This window comes from Bubalus bubalis, chromosome 2 (assembly GCF_019923935.1).
Source record: "Bubalus bubalis isolate 160015118507 breed Murrah chromosome 2, NDDB_SH_1, whole genome shotgun sequence".
Lineage (NCBI taxonomy): Eukaryota > Metazoa > Chordata > Mammalia > Artiodactyla > Bovidae > Bubalus > Bubalus bubalis.
In genome coordinates this window covers 32,060,207-32,077,405 of record NC_059158.1, presented here as the reverse complement: position 1 = coordinate 32,077,405, position 17,199 = coordinate 32,060,207, and the positions used below count along the sequence as shown (strand labels likewise).

The 17,199-nt window shown below is 41.1% G+C and overlaps 1 protein-coding gene across 2 annotated transcripts in view; it reads right to left on the bottom strand.

The window, feature by feature from the left end:
* Window positions 1–1,608: 1,608 nt before the first annotated feature.
* LOC102405714 (24-hydroxycholesterol 7-alpha-hydroxylase) overlaps window positions 1,609–17,199 on the bottom strand; it is a 101,997-nt gene continuing 86,406 nt past the window's right edge. The window contains exon 12 of one of the 2 annotated variants that reach the window (XM_044929324.2): window positions 1,609–1,779. In XM_044929324.2, coding sequence (XP_044785259.2) covers window positions 1,663–1,779 — 117 coding nt within the window. In that variant the 3' untranslated portion in view covers window positions 1,609–1,662. The remainder of the gene's footprint in view (window positions 1,780–17,199) is intronic. The other variant, XM_044929320.2, reaches the window with a different exon arrangement.

Sequence of the window (17,199 nt, the reverse complement as noted above, 5' to 3'; positions counted from 1 at the left end):
GCAAATAGATGGGGAAACAGTAGAAACAGTGGCAGACTTTATTTTGGGGGGCTCCAAAATCACTGCAGATGGTGACTGCAGCCATGAAATTAAAAGATGCTTACTCCTTGGAAGAAAAGTTCGGACCAACCTAAACAGCATATTAAAAAACAGAGACATTACTTTGCCAACAAAGGTCCATCTAGTCAAGGCTATGATTTCTCCAGTAGTCATGTATGGATGTGAGAGTTGGACTATAAAGAAAGCTGAGTGCCAGAAAACTGATGCTTTTGAACAGTGGTGTTGGAAAAGAATCTTGAGAGTCCCTTGAACACCAAGGAGATCCAACCAGTCTATCCTAAAGGAAATCAGTCCTGAATATTCATTGAAAGGACAGACACTGAATCTCAAACTCCAATCCTTTGGCCACTTGATGCGAAGAACTGACTCATTTGAAAAGACTGTGATGCTGGGAAGGATTGAAGGCAGGAGGAGAAGGGGACGACAGAGGATGAGATGATTGGATGGCATCATGGACTCAATGGACATGAGTTTGGGTAAACTCCGGGAGTTGGTGATGGACAGGGAGGCCTGACATGCTTCAGTCCATGCGGTCACAAAGAGTTGGACAAGACTGAGTGACTGAACTGAACTCACTTTTACTGAGTCAATTTTTATCACTTAATTCTGCTTACTTTTTCTCATAGTACTTAATTATCTTGTTGGTTCTTCCAAACTTAGAATCTGAGATTCGTAAAAGTTGGGTCTTATTTATATATCCAGGAACCATTTCAGTGCCAAATATATATAGAATAAATGAAAGCTGTTTCATTCATTCATTATTTATTCATTCAACAAATATTTACTGCATGCATACCATGTGACCCAAATCATTCTGGTTCTGGATGCAAAAACAGACATCAGTTCACTCCTTGAATTCTTTGGACATTAAATTTTTCTGAAAATTGAATAAGACATTGCATTTCCTTTGGGGATGAAATGTTTTAAACCATTGTAATTATTATTAAAATGCAAATTATTACTAACTGATTTACTTACTTCTGTATACATGAATTTCCATATGACTGTTGTTCCACTTTGTTCCACTTTGGTTTTTGTTCCACTTTGTTGCTCTCTATTTAAGATTGAAGGACAAAAAGATGTATGTATGCTACCTCATTTAGTTCTGATAATCACTTTCTGGAATGGAGACTATTATCTCTATTTAACACATGAGGAAACTAGAGGTTATGGAAATAGTTTACCCAAGACACTTGATTAGTAGATAACTAGTATCTGAATGTAAGCCTAGAAATCTGAAATCAAAGCCCACATCCTTTTCTACCATAGCCACTTCCATCTTGTTTTATCAATATCACCCAACAGTTATCAGTTGAGGAGAAAGCAAAATAGTCAGTGGGACTCTTGTGTCCTATTTCATTACTGTTGTTCAGTTGGCTTGGTCGTGTCCGACTCTTTGCAACCCCATGGACTGCAGCATACCAGGCTTCCCTGTCCTTCACCATCTCCAGGAGCTTGCTCAAACTCATGTCCATTGAGTCCGTGATACCATCCAACCATCTCATCCTATTTCAAGATCACATAAATTCTCTGTTTCCTTTGTACTTACGCTCCCTTTCTATACCTCTGGGCAGTGTATCTTCTTTCCTCCCAAAGATCCTGTCAAGGCCATAAGTAGGTGCCTGACCACCTCACAGGCAGTGCCCTCTGTTTTATTTCTGACTCTTCCTGTCTTCCTGATGAATAAGACCAAGTGGTGTATTTCATCACATGGGGATACTGCAAAGGAAAGATAAAAACCAGCTAAAGGAAATCAGGGAAAAGAAGAAGATAAGGAGAGAAAAAAAAAAAAAAAAAAAGGCAAGTTCACAGTGAGCCATATTTGGAAATGATTTGCAGTTTCACTGTTCAAGTTCAAAATTCATCTTGTTTCCCAGCTGTCCAAGTTCTGCAGTGACTTGGTGTGTGACCTTATGGGGTCTTTTTGCCCTTTTACGTGTCAGTTGATGACACTACAGGGTGTCGAGCCGGTCCTCGCCTGCTGACCTCAGACGTCCCTAATGTGAGATCATGTGCCCTTCTCTGCTTACATCACTGTTGTTTTGGGAATTTTTTTTTATTATTATATGCAGCCAAATAGAATACTAATTGAGACAAGTTGTGTCCACTTTTATTATTAAAAAGGTACATTTTGAGGACTTCCCTGGTGGTCCAGTGCTTAAGCATCCACCTGCCAATGTAGGGGACACAGGTTCGATCCCTGGTCTGGGAAGATCCCACATACTGTGGGGCAACTAAACCCATGAGCCACAACTACTGAGCCCACAGCTGCTGAAGCCTGAGCTCCCTCGAGCCTGTGTTCAGCAACAAGAGAAGTCAGCACAATAAGAAGCCCACACACCATAATTGGAGAGTAACCGCCGCTCTCTGCAACTAGAGAAAGCCTACACTCAGCAACAAAGACCCAGCACAGCCAAAAATAAGTAAATAAATAAATCACAAAATTTTTTAAAAGTACATTTTGAAAGAACCTCTTGAGACTTGATTGAACCCTCCAAGAATTGAAAAAGGTGTGATGTAATTAGTGATGAGGAAAAGAATTATAAGAAAGAGGAGGAGGTGATGAGCAATGTGAGGAGGAGGAAAGAAAAATGCAGGAGAAAGAGAAAGATGAAGGAAGAGAAAAGGAAGTAGAAGAGGAGGATGAGAAAGAAAGAACAACAGGAACAACAATAGCAAAACCACAAACAGCAAAACAAGAGGAAAAACATTCCTTTCAAATACAGACTGAAACTTCTCCATTGACATTCAGATAATATTCACCAAACTCTGGGTAACCTTGGGGGACCCCTTACTCATTAAATAAAACTTTCCCCAACAATTTTGTTATTAGATTCTGCTATCATTCCCACCAAACCCCAGAAAACCAAAGTTCAAAATTCCCATTGCGTACAATGAACTCGTAGTGCTTTATCTTTAAAGTTAACTTGATCAAACACATAACTAATTCATTAACTGCATTTTATCAATTACAATTTACTAATCTTAGTAATCTGCCAAAATTTACACTTTCCTTACTGAGGCCAAAAGCTTCTGAAGTTTGTGTCTGACTTCAATACATCTTTCGAGCATCCAGTCAAAATCCCTCACCTCTGGCTCTTTGACACTGAAGTCTGGTCCTCTCACTACAGGTCCCATCCTGACCCATCCTGAATTAAGAGGAGCCTGTGGCAGGATAATGGCCTTTCCCTAAGAGGCAACTGATCACCACATTGATGTTCAACGGGGGTCTGTGATGTGCTTTGATTGATAAAATGGGAGAAAAATGAAACTTGAGAAACAGAAAGGCTCTGTTCACCCCAACCTCAAAGTGAGAAAGAGAGTCTCTGGCAGAGGGAAAGAAAAGAGGAAGAGGAAATAAATAAGTGAGGGCAGAGGGGAAAGGAGAAAAGGTGGCAGTGTGATCTGAAAGGGGTTGGAAGAGGAACCGGGTCAGCATTTCAAGACTACTAGCCCAGCCTCTTCTCCATCAACAGCTTGCATTAGCCTCAGCCAAGGACCAAAGAGGAGTGGGCCTTGTGCCTTGCCCCACCTGTACATCTGCTGTACTCAGGAGCCCCATGAGCTGTCTTCCCACCAGCACAGGGTGAAGACTTGAGCAGCAGTCAGCGTGATGACTATTTATCAGTCAGCAGGAGAGATCCTCATTTGAGCTCCATGTCTTTGCTTCAGCCATGTTAGATTTGCCTTGTACGGAGAATCCCCTACCCTGTTCTCCACCACCAGCACCTCTATGCTCATAGCACTCATGAGCCCCATGGGGCCCATCAAGCTTGCAGGGTGGAGCTAAATGGTAAAGGAAAGCTTCAGACTTGAGACTTGGGTGGGCTGAACACACGCAGCCAGTCTAAGATTTTCCCTAAACTGGTGCCATGATCATACACACATCTGTTACCCTTAAACTTAGGTTGCTCATTCTTTTGCTTTGGCTCCTGTGCCTATAAGGGTCCCTCCTGCCCTAACTGATGGTTAGTTTTTGCCTGGAATGACTACACAGAGTCATTTCTTTACCTTCCATCCCTGCACTCAGCCTAATCCTGACTCCGTCATCCTTCTTCACTGCCAGGCATTTCCCTTCTGCAGATGAGGGTTTTTTGGTTTGGTTTTTTTTAAGCATAAGAATTAGAGAAGAGTTAATGAAACTCTGAGCACTTAACAGTCACAACTTTGCACTTGTACTCTCTTCTTTACTAGACCAGAACATTATGGTAAGGAAGGAAAAAAGAAAAAAAGTGTTCTGGGGATTCACAGGCAAAAATTCTGTTTTTTTCCAATTCAGAGAGAAATAATTCCAGTGCCCCTGCTGCAACCCCATCTTGTTTTCAGCTTTAGAAGCTAATGCTTGTGTTATTATTAATTTGGACCAAGTGGATGCTTAGCAACAATGCTAAATTAAATATAAGATTAGTTTTGGAAGTAGGAGTTCAGAATTACAAAAACAAGTTCATTGGGCCCATATAAACAAGCTCTTGAAGACTCATATAAAATAACATATGTGAAATAGATCACCAGTCCAGGTTCAATGGATGAGACAGGGTGCTCAGGCCCAGTGCACTGGGACAACCCTGAGGGATGGGATGGGGAGGGAGACGGGAGGGGGCTTCAGGATGGGGGACACGTGTACACCCATGGCTGATTCATATCAATGTATGGCAAAAACCACTACAATATTATAAAGTAATTAGCCTCCAATTAAAATAAATAAATTAATTAAAAATAAATAAATAAAATTTTAAAAAGAACATAAAAATCTGAAAAGTATAGAGAAATATTTTGCCACATCTCATTTATTGATGGACAAAATAAAAAAATCAAATGTATTTTAATCCGGTTTAAATTAACTTTGTTTAATTTCATTTTATGGTACTTGCACTCCAAACTAAGAAACTTAGTTTAGTTTTCTTCATGGCATGGTAACAGAAATAATTTTAAAGTGATGTTGAAGTGTATTTAAATCTGATCCAAAGGACTCACAGCATTTAAATTATGTTATCTGATTCTTAAGTAAACATATAACATTTGGTTATTTGGCAGAACTAACAATCCCCAAAGTTTAGTGGTTTAACACTGTGAAAGTTTATGTACTGTCTACATTTCAATGTGCATTGAGCTGAAAGGAGCTCATGCTTCTCTGCGCCGTCTTTCAGGGACCTAGACATCTGTCCAGGCCTCCACCATCTCTGAGACCCTCAAACCATTCACTGAAACCCTGATTGAGGACGAGAACAGAGCTGCGTGCAGATGGCTTTTGATAGGCCTAGACGTGACATATCAGTTTTGTCCACCTTCCATTGGCCAGGACTTCAGTCATATGGCCACACCCAACTGCAAGGAAGACTGGGAAATGCAATGTGGCTGGGTTCCACAGAGGAAAAGGGACGCAGTTTGGGGAAATGTTTCTGAAGATCTCTGTGGAGATTGGAAATGGCCCAACAAAGTAAAACCAGAGGTGGGGAAAAAAAAAAAAAAAAAAAAAAAGAAACACTTGTCTGAAGAGAAAAGACACAAAGCAAGCAGTCTGTAGTTTCTGCTTTTGTTTTTCCAACGTGAAGGAAGATGTGAATCAAGGCACTGAAAAGGGTGAAGGGGGCTTCTCTGGTGGTCCATGGCTAAGACTTTGTTTTTCAATGCAGCGGGTGCGGCTGTGGGTTCAATCCCTAGTCGGGAGCTAAGATCCCATATGCCTCGTGACCAAAACACCAAAACATAAAACAAAAATAATATCATAACAAATTTAATAGAGACTTTGAAAATGGTCCACATCAAAAAAGAACGTTAAAAAAATAAAAAGGGCTTAGGTCATTCCAATCACAAAGAAAGGCAATGCCAAAGAATGCTCAAACTACCACACAATTGCACTCATCTCACACGCTAGTAAAATAATGCTCAAAATTCTCCAAGCCAGGCTTCAGCAATACGTGAACCGTGAACTTCCTGATGTTCAAGCTGGTTTTAGAAAAGGCAGAGGAACCAGATATCAAATTGCCAACATCCGCTGGATCATGGAAAAAACAAGAGAGTTCCAGAAAAACATCTATTTCTGCTTTATTGACTATGCCAAAGCCTTTGACTGTGTGGATCACAATAAACTGTGGAAAATTCTGAAAGAGATGGGAATACCAGACCACCTGACCTGCCTCTTGAGAAGCCTATATGCAGGTCAGGAAACAACAGTTAGAACTGGACATGGAACAACAGACTGGTTCCAAATAGGAAAAGGAGTACGTCAAGGCTGTGTATTGTCACCCTGCTTATTTAACTTATATGCTGAGTACATCATGAGAATCACTGGGCTGGAGGAAGCCACAAGCTGGAATCAAGATTGCCGGGAGAAATATCAATAACCTCAGATGTGCAGATGACACCACCCTTATGGCAGAAAGTGAAGAAGAACTAAAGAGCCTCTTGATGAAAGTGAAAGAAGAAAGTGAAAAAGTTGGCTTAAAGCTCAACATTCAGAAAATGTAGATCATGGCATCCAGTCCCATCACTTCATGGCAAATAGACGGGGAAACAGTGGCTGACTTTATTTTGGGGGGCTCTAAAATCACTTCAGATGGTGATTGCAGCCATGAAATTAAAAGATGCTTACTCCTTGGAAGGAAAGTTATGACCAACCTAGACAGCATATTAAAAAGCAGAGGCATTACTTTGCCAACAAAGGTCCATCTGGTCAAGGCTGTGGTTTTTCCAGTGGTCATGTATGGATGTGAGAGTTGGACTATAAAGAAAGCTGAGCACCGAAGAATTGATGCTTTTGAACTGTGGTGTTGGAGAAGACTCTGGAGAGTCCTTTGGATTGCAAGGGGATCCAACCAGTCCATCCTAAAGGAGATCAGTCCTGGGTGTTCATTGGAAGGACTGATGCTGAAGCTGAAACTCCAATACTTTGGCCACCTGATGCGAAGAGCTGACTCATTTGAAAAGACCCTGATGCTGGGAAAGATTGAGGGCAGGAGGAGAAGGGGACAACAGAAGATGACATGGTTGGATGGCATCACCGACTCGATGGACATGGGTTTGTGTGAACTCCAGGAATTGATGATGGATAGGGGGCCCTGGCATGCTGTAATTCATGGAGTTGCAAAGAGTTGGACACGGCTGAATGACTGAACTCAACTGAACTGAACCGAAGGGCAGCTTCAGATGACAGGATGGTTCTCTGGATTCAGGAAGATGTGATTTGGTGTCCACCACTGAGGGGTGACATGATTCTTTGGCCTCTCTTAGATTTTGATAGCAGCAGTTATTTCAGCACCCACTGAGGTTAATGATGATCTATTATTTTCTATCTTTTTCTAAATATCAATTTATTGATATAATCTCATGATAAGGATGGATGCCCATAATTTAGAAAGTCCCAGTAATATGTGTTCTACCTGTATGTGTGTGTGTGTGTGCACATGTGTTGGTGGTATGATGGATAGCTGTTTTTAATTTTTAAAATATATTTTATTTAACCCAGTGTACCCCAAACATTATCATTTCAACATGTAATCAGTATAAAAATTACCAATGAGCTATTTTGTTCTTTTTTTAATGTAAAATAATTTATTTAAATTAGTAATGGTAACAATTATATTTAAATAACTTTTCAATATCCATTGAGATGGTTCATTTCTACCTCATATCAAAGTGATGTTTAATTTCCTATTTGCCTAATTTAAATCCATTCCTTTCTTCCTAGGTGAAAGAAACTAGTTGCCTGGAAGAATATGTAAAAGGTTGAATTTACCTTCCCCTCCCTGCCCCCCGAACTACACTATCAAGTCATAAATGCTAATCATTGCCAACTGGTGGCTGTTTCGTTGGAAATGTATCCAGATTCTTCAGCATGTACAGCACTTGCCACCTACCACACAGGAGGTCTGGAGATTGATCCTGTGGGTTCATGGAATGTGGATGGAGTTCTGTAGATGTTTTCAGCATGAAATCACTGAAGCATCTTCATAACAAGGCTAACAAGCTAGACAGCTTGAATGCTTTTCATCACTGTTTAAGTCCCCTTCCTCTGATTATATGCTATTCCTCCCAACGATGGCAATGATAGGAAGTGTGAAAAGATTTAGGGAAAACAGATTTTTCAAGTAAGAACTAAAAGGCACTAAATGATCCTCCTGGTAGACAGCACTGCTTCATGAGACTTTAAAAATCTCAGATGTGTTTGGGTTTATAAAGCACTGGACGAGACGATTAACTAATTAGTGCTTAGAGAGAGGTGTGGGGATTTGAAAGCCTCAACACAATATCTGAAACCTCTGTGTGACTCATTTCTTTGGGGGAGAGCATTCACAGTGCTCTAGGGAAGAGCAGGCTAAGGCGAAGTCAATAGCACAGATTTTGGAGCCAGAATGCCCGGGCTAAATTCTGGCTGTGCACCTCCTCCCTGTGTGACTTAGAAAATGACTCAACTCTTTTGTGCCTCAGTTTCCTCTTTTGAAAAATGAAGATAGGACTTCTCTGGTGGTTCAGTGGATAAGAATCCAACTGCCAATGCGGGGACACAGGTCTGGAAAGATCCCACATGCTGCGGAGCAGCTAAGCCCATGCACCGCAACTCTAGAGCCCAAACTCTAGAGCCTGTTGTCTGCAACAAGAGAAACCACTGCAAAGAGAAGCCCATACAGTGCAACTAGAGAAAGCCCCCGGCAGCAATGAAGACCCAATACAGTTAAAAATAAATGAATAAAATTTGTGAAAAATGAAGACAATGTTAGTACTTATCACAGGGTTGTAATAGATACATGATCTTAGATGAGCTTTTGGGAGGGAGAAGCTCAACTTCTCTTCTAATGAGGACATTCTTGAGGTCAAGCTGTGATTTTCTGGCTTTTCATGATGCTATTTCCTCGAGTGCTGTATTATGATATAGACAAAGTTCAGCAAAAATCTCAACATGTAGAGTCTTTCAAACTGGATTGTGGTTTCTACAAGTTTCATCCATTTATATTTCAGATCCTGACCTATGGAGGAGAATGCCTTAGTTTTTATTTTATTTTGGACTTATTTTTCCTTTTGACCAGAGGATGAATTAATGCTACATGGGTAAAAAATGTTCGAAATGCATCTTGAGCACTCAGTTCAGTTCAGTCTCTACATCATGTCTGACTCTTTGTGACCCTATGGACTGCAGCACTCCAGGCTTCCCTGTCCATCCCCAACTCCTGGAGCTTACTCAAACTCATGTCCATTGAGTTAGTGATGCCATCCAACCTCTGCCATTCCCTTTCCTCCTGCCTTCAATCTTTCCCAGCATCAGGGTCTTTTCCAATGAGTTGGTTCTTCGCATCAGGTGGCCAAAGTATTGAAGTTTCAGCTTTAGCATCAGTCCTTCAATTAATATTCAGGACTGATTTCTTTTAGGATGGACTGGTTTGATCTCCTTGCAGTCTAAGGGACTCTCAAGTCTTCTCCAACACTACAGTTCAAAAGCATCAGTGCTTCACTAGACAAGCTTTATTGTCTTGTATGTTGGGTTTTGATGCTTACCTCCTCATAAAGAGCATTTTCATGGGAAAAAACAGCTCCAGAGTTCACTGTGGCTTCTTCCACAAGAGAAACCTTGAAAATGTATTTAGAAAAGAACAGAAGCTGTTCACAGCAAGCTGGTCGAGGAGAATATGAAGTATGTGGAGCTCCATATGAGCCTTGTTTGTTTAAACATGCAAGGAAGGGTCAGGACATGTGTGACATGACAAGCAGAGGGCAGTGCTTATAGCTACTGGAGAAAAATATAATTGAGTTTCCCCCAAATGACAGCTAGACATTTCCTAGGCCTAGCAGTGCTGAGAGTTGGAGTGAAAATTGAAGCTTAGGGGTGGGCAAGTTGATCTAGACCTGACTTTTATCATGGTTGTATCTCAAAACTGAATGATACTTGATAAACAACAGAGTTCACAATGATCTGTCTTAACCACCAGGATGAGCCAGCTAGTATCATTTTCCTGTTTTATAGGCTGGGAAACTGTGGCCAAGAGAGGTCAAGTAGTAAGAGAGCTTGTAAACGCAGGAGCCAGAACCGAGATGGAGATGTTTAAGCTTACAGTCAGTGTTCTTTCCACTGCTTCTAGCTGCCTTGCCCTTCATCCCCTTCATCTCCTTCATGCAGAAAGGCCTGTGGCTGGGACTTATTTACCCCACAAATTCTGCCTTTAATAGACACCTACCAGTGATGGACAGGGAGGCCTGGCAAGCTGCGATTCATGGGGTCGCAAAGAGTCGGACACGACTGAGCGACTGAACTGAACTGAATGCGATATTTATTTATTATTTTTTGGGGGGGTAGATTTGCTTTACAATGTTGTGTTAGTTTCTGCTGTACCAAGAAGTGAATCAGCTGTATGTATACAAATATCCCCTCCCTCTTGGACCTCCCACCCTCCCCCTCATCCCATTCCTCTAGGTCACCACAGGGCACTGAGCTGAGCTCCTTGCACTACACAATAAGCTCCCACTTGCTACCTGTTTTATACATGGCAGTGCACACACATTAATACTAATCTCCCAATCCATCCCATCCCCCCACCCATGGCCAAGTGTCTGTTCCCTATGTCTGCATCTCTGTTCTTGCCCTGCAAATAGATTTATCTGCACCATTTTTCTAGATTCCATATATATATTCGTTCAAACCAGTCAATCATTAAAGAAATCAGTCCTGAATATTCATTGGAAGGACTGATGCTGAAGCTGAAACTCCAATACTTTGGCCACTTGATGCGAAGAATTGACTCATTGGAAAAGACCCTGATGCTGGGAAAAATTGAAGGCAGGAGAAGGGAACGACAGAGGATGAGATGGTTGGATGGCATTACTGACTCAATGGACATGAGTTTGAGTGAACTCTGGGAGTTGGTGATGGACAGGGAGGCCTGGTGTGCTGCAGTCCACGGGGTCACAAAGAGTCAGACATGACTGAGCAATTGAACTGAAATGAACTGATATATATGCGTTAATATATGATACTTGTTTTTCTCTTTCTGACTTCCTTTATTCTGTATGACGGACTCTAAGTCCATCCAAGACGCTACAAATGACCCAATTTCCTTCCTCTTTATGGCTGAGTGATATTTCATTGTATATATATGCCGCACAACCGTGTATGCATAGCAGAGGATGCGAGGCATGTGAAAGTGTGGAGGGTCTTGTGGCTTCTCTAGTCTAGGCCAGCCTTCTCATGCTGCAGAGGAGAACAAAGGACTTAGAAGCTATGACTGTGCAGCTTGGACTCAGCTTAGAGCTTTTTCTCCTAAGCCCTACTGGTCAGTCTAGGAAGGCCTTCTCTTCTTCACCCTGGGCCCTCTCCAAGGGAGAGTGGATAATCTGTCAAGTATTGCAGAGAAAAACATTGCCTTGAAAGCTCTTTTCCTTAAGTAAATACTCTGCTTCTATTTCTTTTGCTGGGTAAGTGAATTGAAAAATAAAACGCTTTTGCCGATTTTCACCAGTGTAAGCAAATATAAAACAAGCCTCTCTGGTATCTTAGCCAACATCCTCAAGAAAGTATTGTAAACAATTTTGGGATGCTTATTTTATGAATTAGTTTATCACATTTCTTGGAACTGAGGGCCAAAATCAATATTTCCTTACTGGATGTCGTTCTTAATTGTTCTCCCTGAAAGATGGTAGGGCTGGAAAAGTGCCTAAACCACACCAAAAGTAAGGATTCAATCAATGTATGCTTATTATTATTGGCATTAACTCACCATTATTATCTTCAACTCATGGTATCATTACATCAAGATATTTATAAACCTTTAGAATGCTCTAATGGGAATACCAGACCACCTGATCTGCCTCTTGAGAAACCTATATGCAGGTCAGAAAGCAACAGTTAGAACTGGACATGGAACAACAGACTGCTTCCAAATAGGAAAAGGAATCCGTCAAGGCTGTATATTGTCACCCTGCTTATTTAACTTATATGCAGAGTACATCATGAGAAATGCTGGGCTGGAAGAAGCACAAGCTGGAATCAAGATTGCCGGGAGAAATATCAATAACCTCAGATATGCAGATGACACCACCCTTATGGCAGAAAGTGAAGAGGAACTCAAAAGCCTCTTGATGAAAGTGAAAGAGGAGAGTGAAAAGTTTGGCTTAAAGCTCAACATTCAGAAAACAAAGATCATGGCATCTGGTCCCATCGCTTCATGGGAAATAGATGGGGAAACAGTGGAAACAGTGTCAGACTTTATTTTTGGGGGCTCCAAAATCACTGCAGATGGTGACTGCAGCCATGAAATTAAAAGATGCTTACTCCTTGGAAGGAAAGTTATGACTAACCTAGATAGCATATTCAAAAGCAGAGACATTACTTTGCCAACAAAGGTCCATCTAGTCAAGGCTATGGTTTTTCCAGTGGTCATGTATGGATGTGAGAGTTGGACTGTGAAGAAAGCTGAGCTTCAAAGAATTGATGCTTTTGAACTGTAGTGTTGGAGAAGACTCTTGAGAGTCCCTTGGACTGCAAGGAGATCCAACCAGTCCATTCTAAAGGCGATCAGCCCTGGGTGTTCTTTGGAAGGAATGATGCTAAAGCTGAAACTCCAGTACTTTGGCCATCTCACGTGAACAGTTGACTTATTGGAAAAGACTCTGATGCTGGGAGGGATTGGGGGCAGGAGGAAAAGGGGACGACAGAGAATGAGATGGCTGGCTGGCATCACTGAGTCAATGGACGTGAGTCTGGGTAAACTCCGGGAGTTGGTGATGGACAGGGAGGCCTGGCGTGCTGCAATTCATGGGGTCACAAAGAGTCAGACACGACTGAGAGACTGAACTGAACTGAACTGAATATAGCAATTTAACTATTCTGTTCATTCTAGTCTTTGCTGTACCAGAATAATGGAACATAACTATTTTTCATCACTTCCTGGAAAATTTTTAAATTTAAGCCATTTCTGTCCTTAAAATTTAGCTCAGTTGTGAGTTTTATGAGCAATCAAGCCCAACTCTTTAATAACAAGTAGAATTGAGTTTTGGAGACAGTACAGTGAGGCTTGGAGAAGCAGGGAGCAGAGAGATTCTTCCTAAATAGAAAGAGCTTCCACTAGGCTGGCGAGGAGTGAGACGGCCAATCCCAGTCTGATGGAGTGGGGTGGAGTTTAGTGAGGTGGTCAACCTGAGTCTGCTGGAGATCTGAGACCTAGGGAGTCCAGGCAGAAGAGAAGACAGATTGCAAAGTCCCTAGCCATGCTGAGCAAGGCACAGAAGCCACAGGAGGCTATGGGAATTCTGTGGACAGCAATGATGCCCGAGGCAGGCTTGAAACATTGCAGAGGAGCAGCACTTTCCCCTTTTTCTCGGCACCAGACACCATCCCTAATTCTACTCTGAATCCCTTCCTTTGAAGCAAAGATGTTTTTCATTTTGGTGATGTCCGGTTTATCTTGTTACATATATCTTTGATTTATTTTGAGTTTATTCTTTTATATAGTGTGAGATAGGGTTCCAACTTTATTCTTTTGCATGTGAATATCTGGTTGTCCCATGGGGTTGCAAAGAGTTGTTCATGATTGAGTGACTAAGCATGTGTGTGCACACGTGCATACACACACACATACACACACACCCAGTTGTCCCTCCCATATGTAGTCTTCTTTTTTTTTTTTAATTAAAAAAAAATTTTTATTTTATATTGGACTGTAGTTGATTTACAATGTATAGGTGTACAGCAAAGTAATTCAATTATATGTATAGATATATCTATTCTTTTTCTTTTTTTATTTTTTTATTTTTAAACTTTACATAATTGTATTAGTTTTGCCTGAATTAAGTGCAGTGTACCTTTAACTTGTGAGTAAACTGAAGCTTAGAGGTCTGAACTGATTTGCTGATTATTATATGAAGCTGAAGGACAAAGCTGGAACTTGAACTTGTATCTTCTCACAGTACAACCATTATTCTTCTCTTATATGACAGTTGCCTCCTATCTCCTATTTCAGGGAGCTTTGGGCTTCCCTGGTGGCTCAGGTGGTAAAGAATCTGCTGCAATGCAGGAGACCCGGGTTTGATCCCAGGATTAGGAAGATACCCTGGAGAAGGGACTGGCTACCCACTCCAGTATTCTTGCCTGGAGAATTCAATGGACAGAGGAGCCAGGCGGGCTACAGTCTCCATGGGGTCCCAAAAACAGTTAGCCATGACTACTGAGCGACTTTCAGTTAGGATATCAACTGGATTTTTCCACTGTTTTGAATTGCTGTTTTCTTTACTTTTAAAAGTAGAAGAAAATAGTATGTCTTAGTTTAACAGTTATTTCTGCTATGGTTAGTCTCATATGTTAATGAACAGGTACTTTGTGACCTCATGACTAACAAAGTGTTAGTCAGCTAAATGTTGAGTTGGATTTCTCTGCTTTTTTTCTCTGGGAGATCTAGAAACTAATATGTTTTAGAAAGAAAAGTTTTGCTGCCAAAAGAAGTTAGATATTTACTCATTTGTTCCATTTTTTTTTTTTTTTTTTTTGGTCTTCAAAGAATCATTCATTTAAACCATTTCACCCACTCACCCAGAGGGTTGTCTTCACTAGTCACTGGACATCCTACAAGGGCACATGACATTTCTCCAGCTTGGATTTCAGTTTCTTAAGCAGCAAAGCCAGGATGTTAGACTGATCTCTCCACTTCTGTATTATGATTCTAACATGTTTCTTTCCAGTAATAACAACAAAATTCAAACCAAAGTTTATAGGCCTTGTGAAGTAAACATCCCTTCCTTTAAGTACTCTCAAAATAACTCTTCCCCAATTTCTAAGTCACCTGAAGACAAAGCTTAAACTAAGACTGTTCAGATTTCATCTAGTTGCTGTCTCTGCCAGAAGGAGAAAAATCCACATATCTCCCTTACCCTATGGCCTAGTGGGGCTCTAATTACCAGGGCTATTTTTGTGAAGAAACAAGGTAGAACACTGTTAAAAAAAAAAGTCAATTACTATTAATAGACAGTGCCTGCTAAAATATATCATTAGAATTTATAACATTTGTCCCAAAATTTGTATTTATATGACCTCACTAAAAAGATGCATTTTTATCAGATATTTTTCTTCAAACAAATGGCCATCTCTCTTATATGCTACACTTCATCTGAAGCTGGTCCACTGTATAATACTCACAAGGAAGGGTGGTGCCTGGAGGCTCCTGGAGACAGAAGCTGATGAGGAAGGACACTGGTAAGCAATAAGAGCTCTTTTCCTTTTCCGTTTGTAGTGCAGGCTATGTGACAAATTATCCAGCTGTCCCTCAGACTTAACAGAGAACCCAGAATGTGGATTATGGTGACAAGGTTAATGGTGTTGTCTCTCATGAGGAATACTTTTCTCTTTAGGAAGATGCAGTGGGGCTTCCCTGGTGGTCCAGTGGTTAAGACCCTGAGCTTCCAATGTAGGAGACATGGGTTCGATCCCTGGTTGGGAAACTAAGAACCCACATGCCTTATTGTGAGGTTAAAAAAAAAAAAAAGATTAAAATGTTTTTTCCAAAAGAGCGAGAGAGAAGGATGCCACGCTGTTTAGTGTTAAGAAGCTGTGCCCTGGAGCCAGACTCCCTGGGTTCAACTCCTGCCTCTGCCACTTCCTCGATGTGTGACCTCAAGTATGTCACTCAGTCTCTCCAAACTCTATTTCTCTCATTTGTAAAACAGGGATGATAATCATAGAAACCCACCTGACACATGGGATTATTGTGAGAATAAAAGTGGGTGAGTGCAATGGGCTTAGCAAAGTGCCTCACAGTAATTATTCAAGTGACAGAAGCGCATATGATTGGCTTCTAGAATGTAACAATAGGCAGTTCATCAAGAAAATAGTTTAAAATAGGTGTACACTTGTTAGTAACCACCCATAGCCATTCATTAAAATAACAAAAAATAAGATTTTAAAACAATAAAACTTTGATAAGTTCATTTTACTTACCCAAACCCAACATTAATGAAGAAATATGGAGACATTTATTCTAAAAACTTTAAAAAAAAAAGATGCTATGCTGATGAAAGCCAAGTATCATGGTCTACTCCCATGTGGATGCTCACAGAGACAGTCCCAGGCTCCTGGCTGCTCTATTAAGAGATTTAGGGCCCAAAAGAGGAGGAATCACCTGCATTTCCAAATGCTGTCCAGGGTCTTCCATTGGAACAAAATACTTTAGATTCTACTTAGAAAGATGAGCAACTATGGAGGATTACTTCCTGCTGTGGCCTAAATATTTGTGCCTTCCCCAAGTTCACACGTTCAATCCTCCCAAAGCTGATGACATTAGGAGCTGGGGCCTTTTGGAGTCGATTAGGTCATGAGGATAGGGTGGAGCCCTCATGAAGGGAATGGCTATTCTTACAAGAGACCTCAAAGAGATCCCTTACTCCTTCTACTGTGTGAGGACATTGAGAAATTACTGACCTTACCAGGAAGAGGGTCTCAGTAGAACTCAACCATGCTGGCAGCTTGGTCTTGAACTTGCCCACCTTCAGAACTGTGAGAGATGCATTTCTGTGGTTTATCAGCCACCCATTCTATGGTATTTTGTTACATAGTCTGAACAGACTTAGACATTTCCTTTTTTGTCCTCATTAAAATCTTGAAAGGACATGCCTTTTAATGAGTACATACTCTATCTAAAAGCTCACACATAAGTTTCAGCAGGTGACTTGCTAATTTCAGTTTTAATGGCCCCTCCTTTCCCATTTCCTGCTTTAATTACAAGTTTCCAGTGGCACTACCATTTAGTTCTGCAATTCCATCAGTAAATACGTGAACTCTTCTCTGTTTCAGGCTGCTAAGTAAACACGAAGTTATAAGCCCTTTGCAGGGACACGACAAAGGAGGGTTAATATTAATCATCACATGAGCCTGAATGGCTGCCTCCACAAGGATGTTCTGCACATAGATGATCTCACATTCTATTAAAACGTGATCAAAACTACATGCAGAATCCCATGCTCCTCACCCCACCATGCTCCAGCCACTCCTCACATGCCCTTGAACATGGTCCCCTCATCTCTCATGGCTTCTGCTTTGAAATAGGGGCTGGGACACCTACCTTAATAACATAACTCGATTGTGGCATATTCTTTCTGATCCCTTACTTTTGCTGCCTGGGAGCACGTCTCAAATTAACTCTCTGCACTACATACAAATCTGTCTTAGGC